Source organism: Hoplias malabaricus, chromosome Y (assembly GCF_029633855.1).
Source record: "Hoplias malabaricus isolate fHopMal1 chromosome Y, fHopMal1.hap1, whole genome shotgun sequence".
Taxonomy (NCBI): domain Eukaryota; kingdom Metazoa; phylum Chordata; class Actinopteri; order Characiformes; family Erythrinidae; genus Hoplias; species Hoplias malabaricus.
The window spans coordinates 14,858,916-14,881,302 of record NC_089820.1 but is presented as its reverse complement, the minus strand read 5'-3'; the positions used below and the strand labels follow the sequence as shown (position 1 = coordinate 14,881,302).

The following is a 22,387-nucleotide window of genomic DNA, read 5'->3' as shown; positions in this document are numbered from 1 at the left end:
CAACACCTGTTAATTAATGTTTTATATAACATTAAATTAATATGCAATGAAGAGCAAACAAATAGATCCTAACTGTATTTTATTATTGTGTCAACAATAACATACAAACAGTGTGAAATCTAAGTTGATTTCAACAGTATTACTGTCTTTTATACTGACCAGCTTTTACAAAAGTGCTTTTGCCACCTGGCTGTGCATGCCCCCTATAATATTTGTAAATGGAAAAATATTTTATTTAAACTAATAACATCAGTATCTAACATTTATTCCTGCAACTTTGTGGCTTTGTCTTACAGGGGGATTCTGGCATTAGTGGGCTAACAGGTTTCACTGGAGAACTAGGTGAACCGGTAAATAACCTCTATGTGTTAACAACAGAAACTGTAAATATGGGTTTTTAATATATATAGAACAGAGCTTTAATCATGCCTGAACAACATCAGCAAGAGTACAGAGCAAAGAAAGTGTTGTCTCTGAGCAACACTTTTGTGCTTCCCATTGTAAAGTGGTCTACCTTCACAGGAGACTTTGCTTGAGTCAGGTTTTCTTACATTACTTTTTGGTTGTTTAAAGGGGATTGCTGGACGAAGAGGAGTAAAGGGTGAGACGGGCAAACCCGGACCCAAGGTCAGCTAATTAGCTCTCTATATTGTACCCTTCAACGGTGGTCCCATTTTAAAACAGTTAACCAGAAATGCACATGTTTTAGGGGGCTGTGGGTCCTAGAGGCCAAGAAGGCTCAATAGGACCTAAAGGCTTATTAGGACCAGAGGGACAGAAAGGTGAACCCGGCAAGACAGGAACTCCAGGAGATATGGTGAGCATTGGAAAAATGGAGCTCACCTTATGTAATTAGCTGGAATTGCACCTGATGCTGTTGTTTTGATGTACGTTGGGCAGGGACTAGAAGGTTTTCCTGGAATCAAAGGCCCTTCAGGACTCCCAGGATTAGAGGTAAGGGCTGCTAGTTTTCAGAGCCATGCACTGGGAGTGTATTGTTCCACCTCCAGCTCTGATTTGACTCTAAATTATGAAAGAATTAATTTCTTCCAATGTGTAGGGGCTTCAAGGAGAGATGGGAGCTGATGGACCTCTTGGACCTCCAGGACCACAGGTTAATAGTTATATTTAAAGTGCTTAATGTGACAGTCGGATATATTATTATTCTTAATAAAACTTTGTATATATCATATACAAAATATTTAATTAAACTTGATATTGAATAAAGTTTTTTGAGGAATTCCATTATGTGTTCAGTAATGGACGTACATGCTCAGCATTGTTCAAATCAGGAGATAATCTTGGCCAGTCAAATATCTTCACATTTTAGTCCTGGCACACCCAATATACACAAATGTGTTTTGAGTTATTTGTGCAAGGTGAAAGATGTGGTTTAGATACATCTCTACAATTTCATTCATTGTAACGCAGCTCTCTTCAATTACATGATCATTATACCATTTACCAGTGTTTCACAACTAAATTAATACGCTTTAAAGTTCCCTGTTTTTCCCTGTTCCCTCCATACTTTCCTTATTCTTAATCAGTATCTTTTTTGTTTGTTTTGTTTTTTCCTGTTGTATTTTGCTGCAGGGGAAATTTTGTTTAATAAACTGCAACTTGCCCTTTCTTGTAGCTTGTTATAGGTTTGTATCTTGTGCTAAACCCTATAATTCTAAGTAGCTACGTGCTGGCCCTGTCATTGGAGAGCACCGTTTTAATCTTCTGTGAAGATCCAGGAGTCCTAGAGAGCACTTCTGGCCTCACTTCCTATGACAGATCTTTGCATTTGGAGCTCTCTTCTTGCATTTCAGACTATCCATCGGGGTTCAATTAGCCAATTTAAAATGCAGCACTGGTTGGTTTCATGTGTCTTGAAGGATGCACATGCTAGCCCTCACTCTCTCAAGGATGGTGGCTTTGTGTGTGACTTGGGGAGATTAACTGGTGGATTGGTGATGACTATAATTGGGTCGGAAATATTGCACAAAACTAGAAGCAGAGTGTTGACTGGTATCCTGTCTGGGGTGTGTTCCTACACTGTGCCTAAAGATTCCACGTGGATCCACCGCAACCCTAAATAGGATAAAGTGGTTACAGAATGTGGCTTATCAAGAATGATGTAAATGCTTTTGAACTGAAAGATTCTGCATTCTTTTTGAGTTTAGAGGCAAAACAGTTACTGTACTGTACTGTCATTTCTTATTTTCAGGGTCCAATGGGCAGGATGGGGGCTCAGGGAAGGTATGGCCAGAAAGGACAGAAGGTGAGGTCATTGTTACTCATCTCATATTGTCCATTAGGATGCTTACCCTTCCTCTTATAGTTTTATTCAAACATTGTAGATCAAGCATGTAAGATCATTCCCTATCAGTTTGGTCAAGTGCTTTCTTATTTCAGGGTAAAGATGGTCGAGATGGTCAGCCTGGAATGACAGGAAATGCTGGACGGAAGGTCTGAAGTACTTTACATTGCCAGTCTTCTTGCTATGTTTGAATAATTACACCAGAGTAATCCTGTTTAATTTTCAGGGTAAAAGAGGGAAAGCTGGACAGAGAGGGTTAAGAGGGGTCAAAGGAGAGAAGGTACATCGTCCTTTTATTATTAACTGAATATAGAAACAGTCTTCTCTAATCATACTTCTTCATGTTACAAAACAGCTAATTTACTAACACCATGTGGCCTGGGCGTATGGCATTCTGTACTGAACATGGCCACATTCTTGTGGGGGAGCCACTTTGATTATCCAGAGACTACGAAACAATATGATTTTTTAAATGCTCTGAGTTGCACTTATTAAAAAGTGTAAAAAAAATATTAATCACTTAAATATAAATATCGCATAAATAGTGTTTGCTATTTTGGTGGTAAAAATAAGCTATTGTTCCTTTGAAACAAATTGACTTAATTTAAATGAACATTATGTAATATTTTGACTTTACAATTAGAGCTTCAATATAATTGTGATGCTTCTCCGACCTCTAATAGTGAGAATACAGCTTCTGTCATTGCAACACCAGGCTCAGCATTGCAGATCTTGCATTAAATTTTGCAGGAGGGTAGGAAACAGTGCAGTAAAAAATGCATTACACCAGAGGAAGCCCCAGGAGCAGCGAATTCACTTAAAATTCTACTGTTTATAGTTCCCATTGTTTAGCTAATAACACATACAAATGTGGCTGGCTTTGCTTAGATTTTGGATGATTGATGGTTGGTTGGTTGGTTGGTAGTTGATAGATTAACTGCTGTCAATTCCTCAGGGTCAAATGGGTCCTATGGGGCCAACTGGGCCACCAGGGATACAAGGCTCATATGTGAGTAATTATAACCTCCTTTGTAAGATATCAGTATAAAAATTTGTCTTCTACATCTTTTTGTTTTCATTTGTTTGGATGCACTGTACAAATGTGTTTACTCACAAACCTCCCTTATTCCCTGCAGGGAGTACCTGGAAAACAGGGTGAGAAAGGAGATAGAGGTGAAAAGGGGCCCCAGGTATGTTGATGTGTGTGTATATATGGGGTGTTAAGGATCATTCTGAATTCCTGCATCTGTAATCTCACAGTTAATTTTCCCCTTTCCATTTCCAGGGGGTGAAAGGGGACATGGGGCCATCTGGTCTACCAGGGATTGATGGAGTGAAGGTACTTGGATTATTCAGCCATTCAAACCTGTGGTTCATATTTACATAATTTATTCCTTATCTAAATCTAATTGTATAAGGAATGGTTGCCAATGTATGCTTCTCATTTCTTTCAGGGGGAACAGGGTTTTATTGGACAGACTGGCAAACATGGCACAAAAGGAGAGCAGGTGACACATCTACAGTTGCTTTTCATTCAAATCCATTCAACTTAATATTCCAGACATGCAACAGATAAAGAGTTTGATGCTGATAACTTGCTGTGCTTTTTTCTTAGGGTGATATCGGTCCCACAGGGCCTCGGGGGAGACCAGGCCTCCCTGGCCTCCCTGTAAGTTCACTGCCTTGGATTCTTTAAGAAATCTGTTAATGTACGACACTATTCACTTGCAGATTAGCATAGTCCCATTAGTCAAAATCATCTTAGAGCCAGTAATCAGCTTGCGCAGGGCTCTCAGACAGTCTTTAATGTGCTATTAATGTAATCTTAATGAAGTCTCCAAAGTACTTAGAGAAGAAAATTAGCCTCCTTAAAGTGCAGATCATGCACTCAGCATGCACTCAGCATAAAGTGACTGTTAATTCAGTTCATTTCTGTTCTCCACAGGGGTTATTTGGAGAAAAGGTTTGAAACATTCATTCAAATACACTCTATTATACCTAACTTTTGCTTCAGGAAATGTAGTTTCATAGTCCATTCTGAAGGAGCATATGTCTGGTAGAATTAAAGTGCTTGTTCTGTTGTATTGCCGTGTCTTCAGGGCTTAAAGGGACATCAAGGGCTAACTGGAACTGAGGGTGCAAGAGGACCACCTGTGAGTATAACAGCACATGTTTCAGATCATAAGCAATATAGGAAGTCAGAAAAGTGTGCTGTAATGACTAATACAATCAAAATTTTCAGGGGCCACCAGGTCCACCAGGGCCTCCAGGCTTATCCTTTAACCTTACCATGACTCAGCTAAAGGCAAGTAACCCCTGGCCATAAGGAAAAATGTCCACATTAATGAGGTTCTTATCAGATTGTCAAAACCATGTTTCTTCTAATCCAACTAGGAACTCATGTATCAGTCAGATAAGCCCAATTACCCATTCATCAGAACTCTACTGGACTCCCTTCAGCAAGACCTGCGACTCTTCATAGACCCACCAGATGGAACTAAAGAGCGTCCAGCAACATCCTGCTTGGAGTTGCTAATGTGTCATCCCAACTACACTGATGGTAGGAGCCTTTTCATATAAGATAACACTATTGCAATATGAAACTAATAGGTGTGCTTACCAAATTGTCATAAGGCTGAAGTTCCAGAGATATCAAATGTGTGGTATTCATTCTTAACTAGCAATGCTGAAGAGGCCATTTTAGTTTCTGGATATGATACTAGCCTGCTTTTGTTGATTAGTTAAGAAAGAGAACGGATCAGACACAGCATATGTGTATAAATCATCACCTATTTACATTTCATATGAGTTACACCAATCAGCATTTGCCATTTTTAAACATTTGTAATGACCTCCTTGTTTCTATACTCATTTCCCCCTTTTTATCAGCTCCAATTACAGAACAGGTTTAAACACTGTCCCCATTGACTATCCACTCTGTTAGACATACGAAGACACATTTTGGTTCACCCTTTGTTCATGCAAAGTCAAACACAGTAGCTCATCTGTAGATGCACAGTTTGTGTAAGTCTTCCTCTAGTCCTTCATCAATCGTCATTTGGTCTGTTGGTTGGTGAACTATTCTCAGTCCAGCCGTGACACTGAAGTCTTTAAAAAGACTGCTGTGACTGATCCACTCATACCAAGCACATCCCACAATAACATACTGCAGCAAGGTCAGTTTCAATACAATTGAACGAGAATGATCCACCATTCATGGATGGAAATATTCCCTGCTCAGGAACATAACAGAACAGGATAAAAGTGGCCATAGAATGTATGCAGAGCAACAGATGAACTACAGTTCCTAGTTGTAGAACTACAAAGCTAAACAATATGGTTAATGGAGCTGATAAAATGTCAAATGAATGTCTAAACAAGGCTAGATTTTAATGTTTTAACCAATCAGTGTGTATGCAGCATTGTTAGATATTCTCAAACATATTATTAGAATATCTGTAGGGTTTGCCAGATAATTAAGATCTGAATGGAAGCTTTAGTTCCAGCTGTTATGGCTTACCAAACATTTTAATTAGACTTTAATAGTAACCCCAATAAAAATGAACATTATTTATGGTTTAGAATGTGACTCAGCCAAGCACATTTTAGGAATGCAGCCACTGATTTCATAAGAACTGAAGCTTCTGTCATCTGATACATTTTGGGTTACAGTTAGTGTAGCATTTAACCAGTCTATTTTGGTTTCAGGAATGTATTACATTGATCCAAACCAAGGCAATCCTGCAGACGCTCTTCTAGTATACTGCAACTTTAGGTTAGGTGGTCAGACATGTCTTTCTCCTCTCCAACCACAGGTAATGTTCAGAGAAAATCTCAGGCATTTCACAATACCTTCTCATACCCAGAGGTTGCTCTGACATGTTATTCTGGAAGTATTGAGGTGATTAATGCTAATGCTGGTGCTGCAGGTGCCGATGAAAGCGTGGCTGAAAGACTCAGAGAAAGACACTTTCACCTGGCTGAGTGCCATGGACAGTGGTTTTCAGGTATACCACACTCAGCAGCAAAGCCAGTCTCTTGGAATTTTTTTATCAACATTACTGCTGTTCTGTATTTTGCTTCTTAATTCTACCCTTCTTCATTCCTTATTCTACACTGAAGTTTAATTATACAGAAATCAGTGTGGTCCAGATGAGGTTTCTGCGGCTGAACAGCAGGCTGGTCACGCAGAACATCACATTCTCCTGCCAACACATGAGTAGGCAGGGATTGAGAGAGAGAGAGATCAAATTCCTTGCAGATTCTCGAAGAAAGAGTTTCTTGGGGATGTTACGAGATTGTGCGGTAGGATATTTCATTTCCATTTTGTCAATGGTTGCAGTGTGTCTTGAGCATTAGTATTACATCTGAATAGGGATGATTCGTACAAAATGACAAGTATGAATGCAATCAAGGTGCTTTTCAAATATATTTTTCTTACTTTGTTGTTAATGTTTATTATTTATTTTGTCTAAAAATGGATCAAGTGTATTAAGAGTTCAGAGAAAAATATGTTTTGAATGAACATTAATTTATCACAATATCATCTTATAATCAAATATATCTGTAAAGGATTACACGTTGACAATATACTTCAAATGGACATTGCCAGTCAAAAACTAGAATTTATTATGTTCTTAGGCATGTTATATTGCATTATACTGCATATTATTATTATTAGAGGTGGCACGGTGGCGCAGCAGGTAGTGTCGCAGTCACACAGCTCCAGCGGGTTCGATTCCCGCTCCGGGTGACTGTCTGTGAGGAGTTGGTGTGTTCTCCCTGTGTCTGCGTGGGTTTCCTCCAGGTGCTCCGGTTTCCTCCCACAGTCCAAAAACACACGTTGGTAGGTGGATTGGCGACTCAAAAGTGTCCGTAGGTGTGTGTGTGAATGAATGTGTGTGTGTCTGTGTTGCCCTGTGAAGGACTGGCGCCCCCTCCAGGGTGTATTCCCGCCTTGCGCCCAATGATTCCAGGTAGGCTCTGGACCCACTGCGACCCTGAATTGGATAAGTGGTTACAGATAATGAATGAATTATTATTATTATTACAGCCTTACACCAACTGGATTAATCAATGTTTAATAATTTTATCTTTATATTCATTTTTAAATTTTAGGATTTTACAAAGTGTTAGTATACATTTAAAAAATAAAAATAATACCATATTGTTTATTATTGTTAGTTTTTTTAGCAAACGTCTGTCTTTGCCACAGAACGGAAAAACAGGAATGTAACAGGCCATTGTCTGTCATTGTTGTGAGCTGAAATTTGACTACAAAATGCATATGATAAAATATTATTTGCATGAACTTTGAAACAAGAAACAAGTTGTATGCATGCAGGTGGCTGTTGTGAGTGTATATTGCTCATTAATATTTACTGATATTGCAGCCAATGGACGAGTTGGATACAGGGCCTCAGGAGTCTGTGTTCCAGTTTGAAACTGAAGACCTAGACCTTTTACCAATCAGAGACTTGGCATTGTTTGGCCATAGTGACCTCAGCGAAGACTTTGGATTTACTATTGGACCAGTGTGTTTCAGCTAGCTTCCTGTACAAAACTCTCCTCAACACACACGTGTTCCCTGTAGACTGCTGACTGCCGAGAGGTTGTTAATTGGTCCCTTGTTAAGCACAGCAGGATTTGCAGACAAGAAGTGAGAAGCAATTCTTCAAGATCTACAACTAATTGGGTTTGATTTTTCTTTCAAGAAGAAAAAAGAAGGACCTGTGAAATAGTTCTTCATACTTTTAATTTAGATTAGCAAAGTTAGTTGACACGTTGCCCAGAGGCAATAACACATTGCTGCACACATTCCTGAAATGAACTGTTTTGTTTCATGTTGTACATTGTTTACAGTAACTTTGTTATTTATATATTGTTTATGTTATGATTCATGCCATCATCCAGGTTCATTTTAAAGCTGTTGGTACTGTAAAAACACTCCTTTCAGGTTGTCACTATTGTGACCAAAAACACTGTGATCTCAATGGCACCCTCATCCTAGATGTTTTCCAACAGCAAAGCCTCAAAAGGGAGGCACTGATAAAATGATTAAATATAGTATTGTCTTCTCATTGTAGGATAGACTAAAACGTTTTGATTTTTTTTTTTTTAAATCTATGGTGATTGTCTTCAGTGGTCAAGCAAACTTGTTAGTCCTATTTCCTTTATAAATTTGAATATATATACATTAAGCTTTAATGTAAGTGGATTTTATTGAATCTAATCTCCCTAAAAAGATGTTCTTCCGCCATTTTAGATGTACAAGAGGAAGAAACACGCAAGGCCAGTTGGAAAATTTGTGTAGTCCCTTGTTAGTATGGCAGTAGGGTGCACTAAATAAAGTGGACAAACTTATGATATCTGAAATATGTTGTAATTAATGGTTGTTTTGACTGAAAATTAAATCAATGAATGAGTAGATTTGGATTTTGCACAGTACTGTAAGGACAATATAGTATCATTTTATACATAATATACTGCAGCAGTTACCACATAATGTTTGGAACTCATCTGATTGAACAGTGTTTTCTATTATATCAAACTAATAAGAGATTAGACTATCATAGTAAGTCATATCAAAATCTGTAGATGTGATTGCACAGCTGGCTGACACAAATGTTTTTTTGATGTGATTTTTGTTTCAGGTCCTTTTTTCTATATCTGTATAAAATGTATTTGAGGTTCACATTATTCAAGATGTTTTTAATTTATAATATGCTGGTCATTGATTTAATGACTTTTTTTATGACAAAACATGCTTTATATTGCATATTCGATATGTTCTGATGCAATAAAATTTCTCCCATGACCTTCTTTCAGCTGAAATCTAACACACAATACAAACCAACTTACACACGTAGTCAAATTTTCCTAAAAAGAAAGCACTTTCCCAATTGTGAGTTACTATTACTAATATTAAATTATATCCTTCAAATTCTTAAAAGGGCTACGATTGTGGGGAAACACAGTTGTCTCTGCTGGTTTACAATAAGAAGCAAAGTGTCTTTTAAGGTGGAGCAGTGTGTTTGAGGGGAAAAATCGACTTGTTTGTATGTGGCTGAATTTTAACTTGACTAATTCTCTGTTTGAATTACCACCAAAACTCATTTGTTAAGTTTTGTAGTACTTTAGTGTAGTAATGCAGTTAGCTGTCTCCCCAATTTGGAAACATTTCCACCTTAAGTGATCCGAAACTGCAAAAATAAGCCAATATAGCCCACCTATGGAGCAGTCAATATGAACAATATCTTCAATTTTGTACATGCTTTTCAACCTTTGAAGTTCTCTCTGCTGTCTAAAAACTCTCCAGATGCCGCTGCCACGAACAGAGGCAGAAATAGGACCAATACTTTTTTTTTTTTCAATCATTTACAGACTGAGGCTTTGTAAACACATTAGACTGGTTTCCAGTATGCAAATAAACTGGAGAGGTAGCAAATGGTGAGGACATATCTTATGAATTTTATAAAAAAGTGTTTTTTTTTATTACAATCATGAACACCACCTTTAAGGTTATAACAGGGTTTACCTATTTTCTACTAAAATTATTCCCTGTATTCTCAGAATAAAAGGAACCGAATGGTCACTGGGTGGATAGGCTGCATCATGAAAGTACAAATATGTACTTTTCCCTGCAGAAGTTAAAGGTCATGGCTTTGCTTGCCTCTGTGAGTTATTTGTTATATTTTATTATTCATTCTCACAGTAAAACATGTCAGATCAAAAAGTGCTATTAGTTTTCATTAAAATTCAATATCAATGTAAATGCATTCGTATTATCATCGAATACCATGGTGTATTCAATTCATACATTCAGAAATACAGTCTCCCTCTCGGTAGTTTTTTTCAGTTGTCTAGTGATATCAATGTGCAGCAGCGCTTGTGAACGCTGTAGTTGTAGCCAATCAGAGAGTGGGTTTGTTCTCATTGGAGAAGCCGCCTCATGGGGAAACTGTCCGAACCTCCCGCTACTTCAGTTGCTTCACCACATCAGACCTCCGCCTGCGGGACCTGAGCACGTCAGCTCTACTGAATAATGTTTTAGATTAGTTAAGCTAAGTCGGTGAATAAACAGCCCTGTAAAGTACACTGCTGGAGGGACTGGAAGCCAAACAGATTTAAGTGTTTAACTGAATTCTTTTTGAGAATGGTGACGGTTTATACTGTTGTAAAGTCATGAGACCGGGCAGCGCTTTTGCGAACGGCGGAGGAGGCCTTCTCTAAGCCTCGGACTTGCGTGAAATCCAGAGCCGAACAAGCGCCGCTCCAAACGACTGGATTTGCTTGGGGACAGCAGCGGGACGGAAGGATTAAAAAGGGTTTGTTTTAAATTTTCATGAGTCGTAGGTGAATGAAGATAGCTTTTACTAGAAATGTTATAATATTAACGATGTCTGTTGCCAGAACTAAACTGACAGGCTTAACTTTGCTTCTGTATTCTTTTCCGTTTCTCCATAAATTGTGTACCTTTTTGTGTGAAAAGATAAAAGTAACGCACTGAACTAATAAAAGTTAAACACTTTTTAATCTAGTTATTACGTGTTAGTTTTTCTTTTTTGCTTCTCCGCTAGTGAGTTTAAACTTCGTGAGCCACAGCTGTCAGAAATTCAGAATCGCTTGTTTCTTACTAATATTTCAGTTAAGAGCAGTATATGGATATGTTATGCCTTCTTGTTAAAGGGCCTACACAGCTATTGTAAATGTGAGGTATAACGTTTATAAAATATAGTAAATGCATTGGATCCTGCTTAGAACTTTATTTTAAGCAGTTGTTTGCCATACCAAAATGGTTGATGTATTGTGCCCAGTGGTTCCGAGTAGGTTACTGATCCACTGCGACCCTGAACCAGATGAAGCTGGTTCACCCATAATACTCAGTTTTTATATACCTCAGTCTGGTCACAGCTATCATCTCTTAATATTGTCACAGCTTCATTGTGATCTACCACTCATCTGAAATCAGTGAAGTTGTTTTGATATGACTGAAAACATTGTTAAAAAGTTTTCAACAGTTGTCTATAGTACATTACATTTAGCCAAAATTCATTGCATTTGGCAGACTCTTATCCACAGCGATATACCGCTGTATCATGTTACAGATAATGTAGATTTGGGATTTTTTTTCCCCCAAGGATTCGTGGTGGTAGTCTGGTGTTCCTTCCAGAGCTGGGAAGCAATGTCAGTAGTTTCTATAACAGGCAAACACACACATTCTCATACCAAGAGTAACTCGTTTAGGAAATAGAATATTCAGAAACACCTGCAGCTTTCACCATGAGCACAGTTTGCTGTGATCTTTAGAGATCCTAATAAAACAAACCCGAAAAGCTAATTGATCAAAGCCTTATGAAGATGGAGGTAACAGGATCTGGCTTACAGCCTGAAAAAGCAATACATGACAGTTTTGGTGGGTTTTTTGCACTTAAGCATGTCTTTAATATTAAATACCACATATATGATACACATATCATATGCTGTGGCGCAGCAGGTAGTGTCGCAGTCACACAGCTCCAGGGACCTGGAGGTTGTGGGTTTGAGTCCTGCTCCGGGTGACTGTCTGTGAGGAATTTGGTGTGTTCTCCCTGTGTCCACGTGGGTTTCCTCAAGGTGCTCAGATTTTCCCCCACGGTCCAAAAACACACCTTGGTAGTTGAGTGTGTGTCACCCTATGAAGGACTGGCGCCCCCTCCAGGGTGTGTTTCTGACTTGCGCCCAATGATTCTGGGTTATTAAAGTTTCACATTTGTCAACAACTGCATGCGATGTTTGATCTAGCTGCCATCCCAATTCATTGTTTTCTTTTTCTTTTTCTACAGGCCAGTGAGTCTTTATAGCATTGTCTATGTTCTCCCTGGGGGAGAGAGAGAGAAATGCTCCCACCATCAAGAAGGGATTTTGTATCTCTGACTGTAACTGAAAGTGGAAGCTACACAAATGGCAAGCAGCGCAGGCAATCTTGTTGGAGGGTAAGATTGCATTTTTACCTTCAGTTCTTGTAATGATTTGGGCTGTTGAAACTGCACCAAAGGATACTTAAACAGGCACCTTGTCCAAAAATCTGTATACCCCTATGTGTTTATTCTAAAATCAAGTTATTTTTGACCCCTTTGTGGCCTTCTGGGAAAGCAGTATGCTCCAATTTTCAACATTTCTTTGAGGGTTTGTTTGCATATAGCCAGGAGCATTACCTTATGTTGGTAATCATGTTGAACAAATAAAATCCCTGTTTATTTCATAAATATTAACCAATTAAGTCTGTTATGACACACATCCCACTTTCATTAAAACTATTTGTATGGTCACCTTGCTGTGTTTGGAAATCAAATCCATGAAAACATTGACAGTCCCCCAGCAATGCTAGAATATGTCAGTTGGAGAAGCACTGAGATGCAATTAAGAGTGATGTGAGAAAGACCATTTTGAGTTTATTTTGCCAGATCTTACCAGCTGACTCACTACTCTGCTGGATGTGAAATGTTGGATAGCTTTACAAATTCCAGTCATGTTTGTTACTTTAATGGCCTCCCTGCAATTTTACAGCTCCACAGCTCTCCCATTATAAATATATTTTTCTGTGACAGTCTAAGACTCTGTGTGCTGATTGTATTTATTGATTTTTAAAAAATCATCAGCTAAAAGTGTATTTTCAAGTAATTAATTTTAATAATAGTTAGTTATTAATTAAATGTTGGGGAACTAAGGTATCTGTGAAGCTAGTGTTCAGAATACTGACCACTTATTTTTGATTCAGGACCAAATTGTTCTGTTGAACCCGTTCTTTGCTTGGGAATGTAATCTACTGCATCTGTGGCTTATTTTGCAGTTGATACATGTATTCTTAAAATCGAATCGAGTTTTTCGCAATTTAACATAATTTTAATACAAAATATGTGATCTATATTAAAACTAAGGACAACTGCTCCCACGGTTGGGCAGGGTCCCATGACATTTTGCATGAAACAGATATAATAGATATCAGATATAATAGTCAAATTTTCTGCCATTTTTCAAAACACAGAACATCACTCGCAACTCTAAAATACCTTCACAGACCTATTAAAAGAAGAATGGACATTTTAGACTCACATGAATGACTGCCTCACTATTATTGAAATATTTGTGATGCCTGTCTTACAGATGTCCTGCAGCTGATGGAGCTCTTTCAAAACTGGGCTTGCCTGGTTTGTTTATGGAGAGCTGTGAAATTAAACGTTTCTGCATTTAGTATTAGGAAACTTTGTCTGGATGCTCTGAGACATGTAGTGCGTCCGTGTTACACTGACAGCGTTTTGTATTGTGCAGCAAACATCACAGAAGTCCTTGTTATTTTTGAGTTAGAGTTAAGCGTACTCTGTAATATGTTGTTGGATTTAAGTGGACTTATTGAATGTACCGATGTAATTATTCTACTTGTTCTCTTGCCCTGATTTGCTTTGTAGAAATGGAAGCAGTTATCCCGCCTGCAGCGCAGCCTTATCCTTTTTCTTCTAGTTCTACTGCTGATTGGTGGAATTGCCACATATCCCAGTCTCTCAGGCCATTGGGGAGGTACGGATATCTTTTATAAAGCTTAAGCATGAGGAGTTAGATATGTATGGATTTATTTTGAGGTGGTACTTTGGTACTTACTGCTTTCAGCTCTTTCAGACACAGCAGTAGGGGAGAAGAGTGGTGAAGGGAAGCAGCCGTTTGTTATTGAGCTGAAGAATCAGGGCAGGCTTCTGCTTCCTGAGCCACCTTCAGAGGTTAGTGTGACCCACTTATTTACCTCTGTTGAGAGCTGCAACCAGTTTCTTTTTTTTCCCTTCCAAATCCCTAGTTTTATGACCAATCTGATTTTAAGCATGTTGCAACAGCTAGAAGAAACATATCGGAATTGTCCTGGCTATTTTCTCTTGCCTTTGAAACAGAAAAGAATCCCACATAAGCGAGGGCCACCTGTCCTCCGGAGTCGCTTGCAGAGTAAAGGGAATGGATCAGAGCCCCTGGTAGCAGGTGTAAAGAATGTGGAGGAAGAGGATGGGAATAAGCCGCTTGTCAAGTGAGCTTTTAAAAGTATTTAACTCAAACAGACTTGCAAGTTCTCCTAATCTTACATAGTCATCTATATGTGTATTCATTGTGGTGTAAGAGTCCTCGGAATATGAAATCCTGAGCTTGAACATTAATTAATTATATGTATATATATTTGTGTTGTTATACATTAATTTGATTATGCTTTCTTCGTATTGGTTTTATTGTGTTGTTTTTCCAGTCAGACATTAGAAAACATTAGAGCAAAGTACCATCGGTGTCTTCTGCTAACTTGTATATGCACAAAACACGACTCTGATCATATTGTGTAAGAGTATATGTTTTCTGTTGCTAGTAGTTGGCGTGGAGCTGTGATCGAAGCAGAGCAGGGCACCGATCTTGATGCCAAGCGAAAAGATAAGGCAACTGAGCCCACGGACCCTTCTGCACTAGGTGGGCTAATATTACTCTCTCAGTTTCTGTACTCTCAATGTTTGAGTAACCCTTGTGTCACCTAGTGACCATTGTATATGTGTATACCAAAATTTGGTAACACTTCATTTAAATGATCCACATAACAGTTAACTATAAGAACTTTTCAATTTCTTGAAAAGAAAATGAACAGGATCATTTGAATATAGTAATGTAACAACATTAATATTTTCCTCTTATTTTACAAATCCATTATTGCTAGGGCTACAAAGAATCCTTAAACAATAAAGAGCTGACCGTCTAAATACATTCTGCATGTTGTAGCATGCTTAGTAGTTGCTTGCATTGCAGATGTAGTTTGAATTATGTGTCATTAATGTGTCTCCTCTTCCAGTGGAGAGCAGACTGGAGGCAGTAAGAGAAGCTTTCAGGCATGCATGGAAGGGCTACAAAGACTTTGCCTGGGGTCATGATGAGCTTAAACCTGTTTCCAAATCATATTCAGAATGGTTTGGGTTGGGCCTGACTCTGATTGATGCGCTGGATACCATGTGGATCTTGGGTCTGAAGAATGGTAAGTAAAAGTGTTTGGTAGAAAAAAGATACAAATTTTGTTTGCCTTTTAACGTCAGTGATTGGAGCACTTCTGAAGTGGCTACTCCTTGTTTACTTTCCTAGAATTTCAGGAAGCCCGGGAGTGGGTGGCTAAAGAGCTCTCCTTTAACAAAAATGTGGATGTGAATCTGTTTGAGAGCACCATTCGCATCCTGGGTGGCCTGCTCAGCACTTACCATCTGACTGGTGACGCACTGTTCCTGGAGAAAGCTGTGAGTGAATGTGAATATATATATGTGTGTGAGTTAGCTTTGTGTTATGCTGAATGTAGTGCCACCTCCACTCCTTCTGCTGTTAGTACAGTCATTCCCTGCACATGCTCTCATCTGAGTCAAGCATCAACTTGTGAATATGAAAAGCCTTTAAAGCTTTTCAAAGCCTCTGATCGTAGGCGTCTCTATTTTAAGCAACAATATGGTAATATGAAAGTCCAACTGCCTCCTACAGCTCTTGATGTTGGCTTTATTTTTGTCTTTTACAGAAAGATATTGGTTCCAGGCTCATGCCTGCCTTCAGCACTCCTTCTAAAATCCCGTATTCTGATGTAAACATTGGCAAAGGCACTGCTCACCCTCCACGCTGGACCTCTGACAGCACCGTGGCTGAGGTTACAAGCATCCAGCTCGAGTTCCGTGAGCTTAGTCACCTCACTGGAGACCCTAAATACCAGGTGATTCCTCATATATATACACACACACAAACACATTTTGATGATGTATCAATGGGATAAATTAGTGACTCTTGGTTTTGTAGCTGTAGCATTTAACTAAACAACAACATTAAGACAGTAATCATGTCATGCCTTAAGTACAGGGATAATTTTTCTGACCATACCTTAGATGTTCTTATATAAGCCTTGAGTGCAATCCAAATGAACATGTTTGAGTTCCTCCCAATTTCTTGTGTCTAGGCTGCAGTGATGGAGGTGATGCGGCAGGTGCACAAACTGGAAGGCAAGCGGGATGGTCTGGTGCCCATGTTCATCAATACCAACAATGGGCAATTCACCCACTTGGGCATCTATACTCTTGGAGCCAGGGCTGACAGCTATTATGAATACCTGCTCAAGCAGTGGATCCAGGGGGGCAAGAAGGAGACAGAGTGAGTTAGTGCTCCCTGGTTTGTTTGCTTGTTTAGGAGAAGGGAGTGGTTCTTTAAGAGTTTGTTCCCTGTCCCCTCTCTGCTGTTCCAAAGCCTGAACCACTGCTGTATCACAACAGGTGACATCAATCTGGATTATGTGTCTCGCTGGCACAAATGACAGCTTTCATTCCCTTGTCCCTGTTTGATCTATTCAGCACTTACCTAACTCTCCACAATATTCCCAGTCTGATTAAACTGCATGGCATCCCTCCTTTCCTCTGACAAATGGTGTGTGTACATAAGGATTTAAAATATTCATAGCCTTTCGAGTGATATTGGTTTTATCTCCAGGGGCAGGATGTGGTTAAAAGCAAGGCTATTAAACATTTATCTGCAGTAACAGCGAGCCATTTGCACAGATTCAGCACCCTGGTAAGACATTATGATTTAGCCAATGGCTTTACCTTCACAGTTTAACAGTGTGGCTACCTTGTGTGGATATATCAGTCAGGGGAGTGAAGGCTGCAGAGTGATCCTGACAGACACATCCAATACACTATCCCCATCTGAATAAATTTGGCTCTGTCTGAGTACACAAAGCAAAGTAGTTTAAATGGCCCCAGGGGTTCCAGCGTGCAGTAGATGAATAGATAAACTGCAGTACCACATTTGAATTTTGTAAAATAATTTTAGCTCTTGCTCTTGCTGACTCATTCTCACTGCATCTCAGTTTATCTTGCTCTATTTGTTATTTTTGTCTTTCCTTGCCATTTTCTTCATTTTTTTCATAGTATTATTTTCCCTTTCTGTCTGTCTGTCTTATTTATAGCCACCCCAACCCCCTGTGCCCCGATATAACGTCTCCTTCTTTCATTCCAGTCTGCATCCACTCTTCTGCACTGTGTTTACCCACAAAATGAAATGACTGAATCATTTACATGAAACTTTCACATGTTCAGTGCCTTGCTGGAGCATATGACAATAACGGCTGTCATTTATCATTCAGGTTGTTGGAGGACTATCTACAGGCTGTCGAGGGGATTAAAAAGAACTTGGTGAGGAAGTCTTCTCCACTCAACCTTTCGTTCGTTGGAGAGCTATCTCATGGACTTTTCAGCCCCAAAATGGTATGTTACAGCTCTCAGTCTGAAAAAAGGAACTGGAAGTATGTAAATGAATGAGATGTAAATCAAAAGACACAGTTTTTTTTTAAACACATAACATTATGTGAAATTAATCATTTTTAATTCCAATTTTTAAATTTGGTAAGATATAGGTACACAGCAGGAGATTAAAATAAACCCCTCTCAGAGGCTTTATTTATTTATTTATTTCCCCCCTCACTGTATTTGATATTCTCCCTCAGGACCACTTGGTATGTTTCCTGCCTGGTACGCTGGCCCTCGGGGCTCATCACGGCCTGGATGCTGAGCACATGGAACTGGCGAAGCAACTGATGGAGACCTGCTACCAGATGTATGCCCAGATGGAGACTGGCCTTGCTCCGGAAATTGTCCACTTCAACACACAGATGGGTAGCGCACAGGACGTAGATGTTAAAGTAAGTTGGGCTCTGCTACTGTGTCCAGCCAGAGGCATTTACATGCCTTCAGGAACTTGCTGTCATATGTAAAACAATCTGCCCAGCATGCAACAGGTGTTCTGACACCTACAGTAGCCCTTCAGTGTGATCAGATCAGGACGATCTGTGTATATTTCAGTGCAGTATAGTTTCATAAAATTAAATAAATGAATCAAAATTTAAATGATTAATCCATCAGTTCTAACTTCTGTAGTTTTGTTGGTGCTAAAACTGAGTGGAAGGATTTCTGTTCGTGTTTCCACAGCTTGCAGACAGACACAACCTCTTACGACCAGAGACTGTGGAAAGCCTCTTTTACCTTTACCGTTTCACCAAGGACAAAAAGTACCAGAACTGGGGATGGGAAATCCTTCAGAGCTTTAATACATATACAAGGGTGAGTACCGTAGAATATCTAACTTCTGCTTGGCTGTACAGTGGTGTAAGGCTGTCCTTATTGATATTTGCTCATATTAGAGGTCTGATAGTTTTGACAGTTCAGTGGCTTTGTTTATATGCAGCCTGACGATCCATTAATAATCCAACTAATGGCTCAGTATAACTAGAATACATATAGATATGCATCTGGATTAGAATACTCTGAAGCTAGTCATATTGCAATATTTACACTGTGGAGTAAGGTGTGTCCAATTACTCAATTAATCTTGTTAAAGTTTAGAATGTGTAACATGGCAGGGGCCAGGAACTGCTCTGCAGAACTGATGATGTTTATAGTTTTAGCTTTAAAAGACTTAAAAATAGATAACACAACGGATGGCCATAAAGCTTGCAATAATTAGGTATTCAGGCACTTGTGAAAGCATATGAATAATTTCTAGGTTTACACAATATTAGTGTTGAATATTCAGCTTCAGAACCACTGACTGTGTAGTGAGAAAAGCATACAGTTAAATCTATGCTTTGTAAATAATACAAGTGTAGTCTCCTGACACTTTCCTTTCTGGTTCAAGCCGAAGTGTAGAGCTTTGTAGCCTGGTGTAGGCGTCCCTGGCTCAAGTGTACTCTAAATGTTTCAGTCGTTTGATGCTTTGCTTCTCTTGTTTCATGAGGTTTATATAAACAGAGATGCTTCATTTGAGTCTACTGCTTTCAGTTTTCCAAGTACACTATCAAGCTGAAACTTTATCAGAGCCTAGATGCCCCAGTTCAGTTTTCTCTTACAGTGAAGTTTAGATACTTAGGCTATGATTAATCATGTGACCATTTGTGTGAACCATGAACTGACCCAACCTCTGTCCTCCTCAAACATGGGACAGAAAATCTGGATTTGCTCAAACTAAGCTTAAACGTAGCTGGCTAAGCAAAAAAAAAAAAAAAGTCCTGCATTGTGAAACTTGTCTCAGGATTTGTCCTTTAAGTCTGATGCAAGCTTGTCCCCTTAGGTCGAGACTGGTGGTTACACCTCCATCAATAACGTGCGGGACCCGAAAAATCCCAGTCCACGAGACAAAATGGAGAGTTTCTTCCTGGGCGAGACACTTAAATACTTCTTCCTGCTGTTCTCAGACAACCCAAACCTGATCAGCTTGGATAAGTATGTCTTCAATACAGAGGCACACCCTCTTCCCATATGGCCACAGGCAGAGTAGCAGACAGAGACATGGGCATTAAAAAGATATATGTAGACAAACACATTTCTCAGGGCCTTACACAAGGATTTCTAAATCCCTTTGATATCTAAACTGCCATCTATTTCAACTCTGGGAACAAGACATTCTTTTCATAACTGGAGTTCCTTTGACTAATGGAAATGATTGTAAAAGCCTTTACAAAAAAGAGTGAACGTTTCAAGTGGACAAGGAATGGTTAACGGGATTTTTTCTTTTTATTGTGTTTTTAATTTCACTAAGTGTGGAAAGCTCACCACAGGTTTTCAACTAGACCTTGAATCTCGTTTTAAGTCCTGAATGTTGTGATCACGTAGTTAATTGAACTGTTGAGGCTGATTGGCCATGTGCTGTCAAATACACAAGGGCCAAAAGTTTGTAGAACATAATCTTGTACTGAAAATATACCTCTAGACACATCTTTTTGATCTTATGGTGCTGGATTACAGTGCAGTAACCAGTGCTCTTTTATCAACTGGAGTACAATCAGTTCCACAGGTAAAACCTTCATAGCAAAAAGCCATAATTGGCTAAAATCTTGTGTTTTTCTTTTGCAAGAGGTCATTACAAAGGGGTTCTTTTAGTTCAACAAAGAGTGTTCTTTCAGATATGCGTTCGTGTGTTACATCCATGGGCTAATGACTAGACACTGGTTGTTCTGCAGTGGTGATAAGTGCATCTTCGCCAGTACTTTAAGCTCTGCCGCTGTTGCATCCCACTGTGGTAGAACATTTCTACTCAGTAATGTTCAAACTCCCATATCCGACCAAAATATAGCTAATGGATCATGGTTTTTCTCTGACATTTTTTAAACAAGATTACAGGGGGATTTAATTGCATTCAACCAGACCATTACTGAGGTCAGGTACCTATGCTGACATTTTCCTGATCATAAGCATTCCAACTCATTTCAAAGATACTGGATGTTAGTCATCACTCCAGAGTCTTATGCTTGGGTTCCTTATACCATTCTACCATATTGCCATTGGGCAGGGTGTCCTTGGGCTCATGTGCGGCTGCTTCAGGAAAATCTTTTTCTATTTCTGTTCAGTGTGTTGTTTTGGACAAAATGTAAGTGAGCATAACACCAAGCCATGTGCACCGCTTAAACTAATAACTAAAACTATACTGTGTACCTGCAAGTCTTTGATTTATAATGTTCAGGACACAGATTCAAAGTCTGGAATTGAATACCTCTGCTTTTCACAGATTCACTTATGCTGGACCTTCCTCTGAATAATAATAAAATTCCAATATTTTCTGTGCTTGGAGCTTTATGGGAATTATTCCCAACCATATCCTGTATGACTGTGCTTACCCTCTATCGTCGAAGTGGGTTCGGGTGTGTTATTCAGCTGTGACGTGACATGATTATAGCCTAAGCCCCAGCTCTGTAGAAAAAGTGTGGCAGGGGATGACAGGCAGGAATTATTCTGCCGTTCAGCCACCCTCTTAAATTAGCTGTTTGTCTATATGCGGTCTTCTTCAGCCCGAGGACTATAATTCACTTTCAAGCTGTGAATCATTTTGTACAAGCACTTTTCTATTCCTTTTTCCTCTCCATTTAAATGTACATTTTGAGGGAGCAATGTGCTTGTGTACTACTGTTTTTTTTTTTTTTTTGATGTTTTGTCTGTGCTTGCCATCAAATCTTTATCACACTTGTTTATTTAATGTTGGTGTATGTTGTTTTACCTTCTAGTTTTGATTTTCTGTGGATATTTTGTCTTAAAATGAAGGTTTTATCTATAATTTTGTTTTCCTGTTGATCCCAGACTTTATGCTTTATGTTGCCTCAGAGGTTACATTTCTGTATTATTGATGGAGATTTTAAAAATTCCCTCAAGCTTTAGTCTATTTGTGGCCTGAGCGCTTTGCAGTTGGTAGATATAAATTAAACATATTTAAAGAGGGATTAACAAGCACAATATTGTATTTTGAAGAATGTGAGTTTTATTGCTTACTACACCTGAGGCTGCCGTGTTGCATATCAGGGGACCTAAATGACAAATGGTTGTTCTATCACCACCTGTGATTTGCCTTCTAAATATTTGACGTTGTATTTTTGAATGGTAAAGTAGTAGAATGGGTTCAGTAGCTACATTTACTTACTTACTGATCAGTTGTATCTGGTCTTTTCTGACTTCATATGGGCTCATCCCATCCATTGTTTTCGTCATAATTGTGCCTTTGAATCCTTACTGAGCAATGATATTAATAATAATGAAATGTTCTCTATTTTCAGTCCTGAGAATTGTTTGTACAGAAATGTCACACTATTTTGACCATCCAATGAATATGGCTGTTTACAAATATCTTGTACATAAACACTTTTATGCTTATTTATAACAGACTCTATGGGACTTAGGTTAACGTACCATATCATCTTGATGATCAATTAAACGTGCATTAATTGCATCAAAATGTAAAACATTCACATTTTACACATACAATTAAGGGCTTTATGTGCATTTTGTTATTTCCTAAAGTATTGTTATTGATGTGGTTCCTAACTGTTCATTGACCAAAGACCTACTGCTTTTCAAAGTTATAAGTTGTGGGGTACTTTTGAAAACACACACAAGAGGACTTACAGCAGCAAACTGGTGAAATGTGTTGCTAACAACGGCAATGCTGCTCCTTCCACAGTTATGTGCCAGAGCAGTCAGTCAAATTAGCAATTGGTCATGACTGAGTAGGCTTTTTGTTTTGGCTATGATT

The 22,387-nt window shown here is 38.9% G+C and overlaps 2 protein-coding genes across 4 annotated transcripts in view; both read left to right on the top strand.

The window, feature by feature from the left end:
• Nucleotides 1-9,066, top strand: part of LOC136678937 (collagen alpha-1(II) chain-like) — a 68,149-nt gene extending 59,083 nt beyond the window's left edge. Inside the window, exons 48-68 of the mRNA XM_066657135.1 lie at nucleotides 297-350; nucleotides 574-627; nucleotides 710-817; nucleotides 901-954; nucleotides 1,061-1,114; nucleotides 2,213-2,266; nucleotides 2,401-2,454; nucleotides 2,532-2,585; nucleotides 3,261-3,314; nucleotides 3,442-3,495; nucleotides 3,591-3,644; nucleotides 3,760-3,813; nucleotides 3,921-3,974; nucleotides 4,251-4,268; nucleotides 4,405-4,458; nucleotides 4,548-4,610; nucleotides 4,700-4,865; nucleotides 6,014-6,120; nucleotides 6,235-6,312; nucleotides 6,428-6,610; nucleotides 7,699-9,066. Of these exons, the coding sequence (XP_066513232.1) occupies nucleotides 297-350; nucleotides 574-627; nucleotides 710-817; nucleotides 901-954; nucleotides 1,061-1,114; nucleotides 2,213-2,266; nucleotides 2,401-2,454; nucleotides 2,532-2,585; nucleotides 3,261-3,314; nucleotides 3,442-3,495; nucleotides 3,591-3,644; nucleotides 3,760-3,813; nucleotides 3,921-3,974; nucleotides 4,251-4,268; nucleotides 4,405-4,458; nucleotides 4,548-4,610; nucleotides 4,700-4,865; nucleotides 6,014-6,120; nucleotides 6,235-6,312; nucleotides 6,428-6,610; nucleotides 7,699-7,854 (1,581 nt within the window). The 3' untranslated portion in view covers nucleotides 7,855-9,066. The remainder of the gene's footprint in view (nucleotides 1-296; nucleotides 351-573; nucleotides 628-709; nucleotides 818-900; nucleotides 955-1,060; nucleotides 1,115-2,212; nucleotides 2,267-2,400; nucleotides 2,455-2,531; nucleotides 2,586-3,260; nucleotides 3,315-3,441; nucleotides 3,496-3,590; nucleotides 3,645-3,759; nucleotides 3,814-3,920; nucleotides 3,975-4,250; nucleotides 4,269-4,404; nucleotides 4,459-4,547; nucleotides 4,611-4,699; nucleotides 4,866-6,013; nucleotides 6,121-6,234; nucleotides 6,313-6,427; nucleotides 6,611-7,698) is intronic.
• Nucleotides 9,067-10,323: 1,257 nt separating this feature from the next.
• Nucleotides 10,324-22,332, top strand: LOC136678141 (endoplasmic reticulum mannosyl-oligosaccharide 1,2-alpha-mannosidase-like). Of its 3 annotated transcripts, none has more exons than XM_066656028.1 (14): nucleotides 10,324-10,632; nucleotides 12,130-12,279; nucleotides 13,753-13,861; nucleotides 13,961-14,058; nucleotides 14,224-14,354; nucleotides 14,682-14,779; nucleotides 15,153-15,332; nucleotides 15,437-15,585; nucleotides 15,855-16,043; nucleotides 16,284-16,474; nucleotides 17,463-17,583; nucleotides 17,823-18,017; nucleotides 18,304-18,435; nucleotides 19,442-22,332. In XM_066656028.1, exons 2-14 carry the CDS (start codon nucleotides 12,184-12,186, stop codon nucleotides 19,646-19,648), a joined length of 1,896 nt encoding a protein of 631 aa, XP_066512125.1. In that variant the 5' UTR covers nucleotides 10,324-10,632; nucleotides 12,130-12,183; the 3' UTR covers nucleotides 19,649-22,332. The 3 variants fall into 3 exon arrangements, with proteins under 3 accessions (XP_066512125.1, XP_066512124.1, XP_066512122.1); XM_066656027.1 differs by having other exon boundaries at nucleotides 13,952-14,058; nucleotides 14,685-14,779; XM_066656025.1 differs by having other exon boundaries at nucleotides 13,952-14,058.
• The last annotated feature ends 55 nt before the right edge of the window (nucleotides 22,333-22,387 follow it).